Raw genomic sequence first — 6,773 nt, forward strand, 5'->3', positions numbered from 1 at the left:
CACTGCACTCCAGCCTGGGTGACAGAGAGAGACTCCGTCTCACAAAAGAAAAGAAAAGAATATTTACTGGAACATTGTCTAGCATGGTGAAACAAAGATGTTAATTTCAACATCTATCAAAAAGGGGAGTAGTTCAGGGCCTGGCGCGGTGGCTCACACCTATAATTCAAGCATTTTGGAAGGCTAAGGCGGGAGGATCACGAGGGAGTTTGAGATCAGCCTGGCCAACGTGGTGAAACCCCGTTTCTACTAAAAATACAAAAATTAGCTGGGTGTGGTGGCGGGCACCTGTAATCCCAGCTACTTGGGAGGCTGAGGCAGGAGAATGGCTTGAACCTGAGAGGCGGAGGTTGCTGTGAGCTGAGATCACACCACTGCACTCCAACCTGGGTGACAGAGCAAGACTCCATCTGGGGTTTGGGGGTAGGCGGGAAGAGGGGGAGTAGTTCAGGTCAGGCATAATGGCAACCTAGCCATAGCCCCAGCTATTTGGGAGCTGAGATGGTTACAGTGAGCCATGATCCTTCCACTGCACTCCAGCCTGGGTGACAGCCAGAACCAGTCTCTTTTTTAAAAAAAGCGGGGTTAGGCCGGGCGCGGTGGCTCAAGCCTGTAATCCCAGCACTTTGGGAGGCCGAGACGGGAGGATCACGAGGTCAGGAGATCGAGACCATCCTGGCTAACACGGTGAAACCCCGTCTCTACTAAAAAATACAAAAAGCTAGCCGGGTGAGGTGGCTGGCGCCTGTAGTCCCAGCTACTCGGGAGGCTGAGGCAGGAGAATGGCGTGAACCCGGGAGGCAGAGCGTGCAGTAAGCCGAGATCGCACCACTGCACTCCAGCCTGGGCAACAGAGCAAGACTTCGTCTCAAAAAAACACAAAACATGGCCGGGCATGGTGGCTCACGCCTGTAATCCCAGCACTTTGGGAGGCTGAGGCGGCTGGATCACGAGGTCAGGAGATCGAGACCATCCTGGCTAACACGGTGAAACGCTGTCTCTACTAAAAATACAAAAAGCCGCAGGATAATGGCGTAAACCCGGGAGGCAGAGCGTGCAGTAAGCCGAGATCGCACCACTGCACTCCAGCCTGGGCAACAGAGCAAGACTTCGTCTCAAAAAAACACAAAAGTTTGTACAAATTTCTATACACTGACTATGAATAGATTAGGTAAAAAAAGATAAATCATAGCACAGTATGTACAGTACAGTATGCTCTGTTTATTCCTATAAACCATTTGTGCATAGAGAAGTTGAGGTGATGGCCAGGCACCCCTGTAATCTCAGCACTTTGGGAGGCCAAGGCAGGCAGATCACTTGAGGTCAGGAGTTCAAGACCAGCCTGGCCAACATGGCAAAATTCTGGCTTTACTAAAAATACAAAAATTAGCCGGAGGTGTTGGTGCACATCTGTAATCCCAGCTACTTGAGAGGCTGAGGCAGGAGAATCACTTCAACCTGGGAGGCGCAGGTTGCAGTGAGCTGAGATCACATCACTGCACTCCAGCCTGGGCAACAGAGCGAGACTCCATCTCAAAAAAAACAACCAACCAACCAACCAACAAACCAGCCAACCAACCAACCAAACAAAACCTGAGAAGCTGTGCTGAAATTGGAGAACAGAAAGTATGAGTTTCACTTTTTTTTTAGACCCTTCTGATTTACACAATTTTTGGGAAAATCTGCGTGTAAAACTTTTTTTTTTTTTTGACACGGAGTCTCACTCTGTCACCCAGGCTGGAGTGCAGCAGCACCATCTCGGCTCATTGCAAGCTCTACCTCCTGGGTTCACGCCATTCTCCTGCCTCAGCCCCCGAGTAGCTTGGACTACAGGTGCCCGCCACCACGCCCAGCTAATTTTTTGTATTTTTAGTAGAGACTGGGTTTCGCTCTGTTAGCCAGGATGGTCTCGATCTCCTGACCTCGTGATCCGCCTGCCTCAACTTCCAAAGTGCTGGGATTACAGGCGTGAGCCACTGCGCCCAGCCTAAAATTTTTAATTTAATTTTTACTTTAAGTATACTCCTCTTGTGGCCCAACCTCCCCATCAAACCAAGTGTAAAACAAGTACTTTATTTGCATTAACTCTCTTCCTTTCACCCTGTTCTCTGATCCCCTCACCCCAAATGTTCTTTTTTGCTCCCAATCTTTGGGAGCACAGACTGAAAAAACAAAGGTTTCACCTGTGGGGTGCCCCTCCCTAAACTTTTAGTACATTTTCACAAGTGTTCTTTCAGAATGAACTGTTTTCTTCAACACTTGCCAAGCTAATAAAACCGTAAGAATGTCAAATACAGATTTACTAAAACATCATCTATCAAGGTTACTTAGTAACTACAAGACAAGCAAAAGGATCAAATTTAAATTCCTATCTTCCAGTTCATTGCAGTGTTCTGTCATTTTACAAAACTTTGGCCAGGGACGGTGGCTCATGCCTATAATTCCAGCACTTTGGGAGGCCGAGGCAGGTGGCTCACTTGAGGACAGGAGTTCGAGACCAGCCTGGCCAACATGGCAAAACCCCATTTATACCAAAAATGCAAAATTAGTTGGGTGTGGTGGTGTGCGCCTGTAGTCCCAGGTACTCCAGAGTCTGAGGCATGAGAATCACTTGAACCTGGTAGGTAGAGGTTGCAGTGAGCCAAGATTGTGCCACTGCACTACAGCCTGGGCGACAGAGCGAGATTCCATCTCGGGGGGGGGAAAAAAAAGAAAAATTGGAAATACCACATATCTATCAACAGAGGACTAATTTTTAAAATTGATACATCCTTCTATAACATTTTGGAGTCATTAAAAATGTTTTATATGTATTGACACGATACTGATCTGCTTATATAATCCCATACTTGCACAAACATATTTTCTGTATTTGTGAATACATATTTTGTGCATGGATGTAATAAAGAGTGGGAAAAGATATAAGCCGAAATGTTAGCAGTGGCTACTTTGGTACTGAAGTTCAGGGTGATTTAATTAAATTTTTCCTTTGTTTTCCTTTTGTTTTGGCTCATTCTTCCCTAGTGATCACATATTGTTTTTATAATTTAAAAAACAATTATAGATAAGGCACCTGTAATCCCAGCACTTCAGGAGGCTGAAAGCAGATGGATCACCTGAGGTCAGGAATTTGAGATCAGCCTGACCAATATAGTGAAACCCTGCCTCTACTAAAAATACAAAAATTAGCCGGGCGTGGTGGTGCGTGCCTGTAGCCCCAGCTACTCAGGAGGCTGAGACAGGAGAATTGCTTGAACCCGGGAGGCAGAGGTTGTAGTGAGCCGAGATCATGCCACTGCACTCCAGCCTGGGTGACAGAGAGAGACTGCCTCTAAAAAAATATTACCTGGGGATGGCAGTGCACGCCTGTAGTCCCAGCTACTCGGGAGGCTGAGGCAGGAGATTTCCTTGAGCCCGGGAGAGGTGGAGGTTGCAATGAGCCAAAATCGCACCACTGCACTCCAACTTGGGCAACAGAATAAGACTCAAAAAAAAAAAGAAAGAAACACTAAACCAATTATAAAGAAAACAGAAGTTCCAGTCTCAAAAAGATAAATGGAATGACCTAGGCCCATCAAATGGTGGAAAAAAATAAGTAACTGGCAGAGAGAAGCTGACTGAAATGAACACCACATGGACCAGCCAGGGTACTCTGGGCAAGACTCCTCACTTCATTCATTTGCTATTTACTGAGGTCCGGTAGGTGATGAGACTATGCTAGACATGATGGAAAGGATGGTAGGGTCCCCTGCCTCCAGGAGTTAACGATGCAGTGAGGACATGTATTAAACATATTTACCCAAATAATTACCAATTACTATTGTGAGGGGAAAGAGGGGCCGCGATTTCCAAGTGTTTTCCTTGCCTTGCCTCCTCCCCAATTCAGTGTCCCTCACCTGTACCCTGAGAACGCTGTGCTCTAGGCTGAGTTCCTTTCTATGAGGCAGTCTTTCGGAGTGAGGATTTGGGAAGAAAATCAAACCCCAAATCGGCCTTGCAGCCACTTGAGGGGCACGCAGAAGGACTGGTTAAAAGGCAGTGAGCAAAGATCTACCCTGAGGGCAGAAAAGCTTTGTTGACACGGTGTTTATTAAAATCAATTTAGTTTTAAGGTGGGACGAAAGCTCCATCTGCCTAAATCAATTCTCAGTGTTACTTCGCTAACCCTTTGGGAAAGTTACCCTGCAAGGGAATAAAAATATGGTGGGGGGAGGATGAGGAACAAGGTGCAATATTAAGTGGCTCTAGTTAACAAGTAACCTGATTTTTCCTTATTGTTAAGTCAAGTTCACCTTATACTCCAGGGATCTCCCAATCCTCCATCAAGAGGGGTAAACAAGAACAAGCCAAATAATCGGGGCATGCTTCCCAGAGGGAGCTCTGAATCAAAGATGTTGAATCATCTATACCAACATGTATTTTTTTAAAGTTTGCACATACTAACCTTTGTTCCTGAATTTTAAGCTCCTAACTTTAAAGGGCATAGAGGAGAGGTGTTCATTACAGTTTTCAATACTTCCTGGAACTAAATGCCTTTATTCTGATGCTGATTAATAAAAAATATATCAGCGGTGCACAGTTTTCAAGTTTACACCATTAACACCCTTTTCCCTAAGTGAAGAAAGAAAAGAATCACATTCTTCCATCTAATTCCAACCCACTGTGACTTGCTCTTTTACCTCCTCTTTATGAAGAGGAGGATAAAAGTGAGAAATGCCTTTTACAGCAAGTCTGCACATTTCTGAGGGAAATTAAAACCTCCCTTTGCTACCCAGGCTGCCCCAAACAGCGGGGCCTCAGTTAGGATCACAGTGGCGCGATCGCAGGTCAAACATCCCCCACGGCTACAGCGAGGCCTGCTGGGCCCGGAAGAACACATTCCCAGCAGTACAAGTTCGAGCACACCCGGGGCAGCACACCCAAGGAACGTGGCGGCCGGGCGCAAGTGCTGCTCTGTTCCCAGGGCGGCCAGCCTCCGGCCTGCAGACCTGGGTGGCAGCCAGTGGTCGCTCCGGGTGGCACACTAGGCAAGTCCCGGAACCCCAGGCCCAGAGAGTCAACTGGTCAAATATAAGGCAGTGTCCAAGAAGTTCCGCTCGTAAATCCTCTTGACGCCCAACGGGCCTGAGCGCTCATTACCACCAGAACCCAGCAGAGTCTGGCCCTGAATTTCATACCCCGGGCCTTCCACCGTGGGTGCCAGGAGCCGCGGGCCCCGGGTGGATCTCGAACGCCAGGAGCAGAACCCGAAGAAAGGCTTCCAGTAGTTAGGGGAGGGGGGCGCAAAAAACAACCTAGAAGGCTCCCGGGCCGCGGGTTCCCACCCACTCCGCCAGTTCCCACCACTCCGCCCTGCCCTGCGCAATCAGTTCGCTAACTCCACCGGCCCCGCGGGAGCCAGAGAGGAAACCAGGGGAAAAGCTCTTAATGACTTAGTGTTTACAAAGCAACCAAGCCCGGGGAGGGGACTGGGTCCTCTGGGTACCCTTTAGACACAGCTATTTCTTCCTTCCCTCCCTTTCCCCGAACCCACGCTGGGGCCTGGGGGTGCCCAGCATGACAGCCTCTACAGGAAGTGGGGTCTTTGGGGAAATCTCTGCCTCTGCCGGGCTCTGCCAACTTCAGCTGCTCCCGCATGTCCCACCTGGGTGCCTCCTTGGCGCAGAGACCCCCCATCAAAGCCACCAAGGAAAGGCTAAGGGATTCGTGGAGATGGGTGCCGGCAGCAGAACCCCCTTCGCGCACCTGCCCGGATCACCGTCTGCCCAGCGTGCCCAGGACCCCAGCTCCTCAGCGATAAGAGCCCTCCTTGGCCAGGTTTCTCACCTTGGATGGTGCCATTGCAGGAGACAGAGGCTGCCAGCAGGATGGCGGCCCCCAGCAGCCACGCCGCGCTGCGGCTCCGCATCCTCCCGGAAGCCCCGACGCCGGGCGCGCTGGGAATCCGCCGCCACGGATTCGAAACTCAGAGCTCCACTGGACGCACCGAGAGAAAGTCAGCCTCTCATCTGCCCAGAATCGGAGGCTCTGCGCTCCTCCCCAGGGCGGGTTAGGTTTCAGGGAAACCGGAGGCGCAGCTAGACTCACCTGCGGGAGGCCACGCCCCGGGACCGGAACGCGCGCCCTGGCCCCGCCCCCGGCCACCTGCCTTGCGCTGCTGCGCTCCGGCTCCCCGGACGGATGCCAGGTCCCCTAGACTGCTGGATCCGCCTGCGGGCTGGGTTGAGCGCATGAGGTGTCCGCTTTGGAATGCAAATAGCAGGAGCGCTGGGACCAGGGGTTAATCCCGGCCTGGGTTATGCCGCGAACTACCTTTAATCTTTACTTACTCCTAGAGAACCGGGTCGTCGGTCTCCCTCACTTTTCCTGACTGTGGGAAAGCCACGATCCGAACTCACTGCAATTGCGGTTGGTAACTGATACAGAGAGCGCTTCCTGGTGCGGTGGACACTGCAGGAGGAGGGATGCGTTTTTTATTGTAGAGGCAGCTGCAGCTGCGGACACCACGAAAGCGGTGGGGAGCACAGGGGGCGGGGCGGGCGGAGGCAAGGGTGAGGTGGAGCGTGAAAGAAGACATGGAATGGCTACTTTCAGCCCCAAGTGCCAAAGCTTTAGAGAATTATCTTGTTTAATCCCTATAACAACCAGCGCAATAAGTATGATTATTCTTCCCATTTTATGGACGAGGAAATTGAGCTTAGAAAGACTAGATAAATTGGTTAGAGTTACACGGTTTATTAACACAGTGTATAAATGTTTATCACATTTCAACT

The 6,773-nt window shown here is 50.1% G+C and overlaps 1 protein-coding gene across 1 annotated transcript in view; it reads right to left on the reverse strand.

Moving 5' to 3' along the window:
- F2RL1 (coagulation factor II (thrombin) receptor-like 1) overlaps nucleotides 1-6,112 on the reverse strand; it is a 17,365-nt gene extending 11,253 nt beyond the window's left edge. Inside the window, exon 1 of the mRNA XM_011959228.1 lies at nucleotides 5,827-6,112. Coding sequence (XP_011814618.1) covers nucleotides 5,827-5,908 — 82 coding nt within the window. The 5' untranslated portion in view covers nucleotides 5,909-6,112. The remainder of the gene's footprint in view (nucleotides 1-5,826) is intronic.
- Nucleotides 6,113-6,773: the final 661 nt, after the last annotated feature.

Source organism: Colobus angolensis, unplaced genomic scaffold (genome assembly GCF_000951035.1).
Source record: "Colobus angolensis palliatus isolate OR3802 unplaced genomic scaffold, Cang.pa_1.0 Scaffold49, whole genome shotgun sequence".
Lineage (NCBI taxonomy): Eukaryota > Metazoa > Chordata > Mammalia > Primates > Cercopithecidae > Colobus > Colobus angolensis.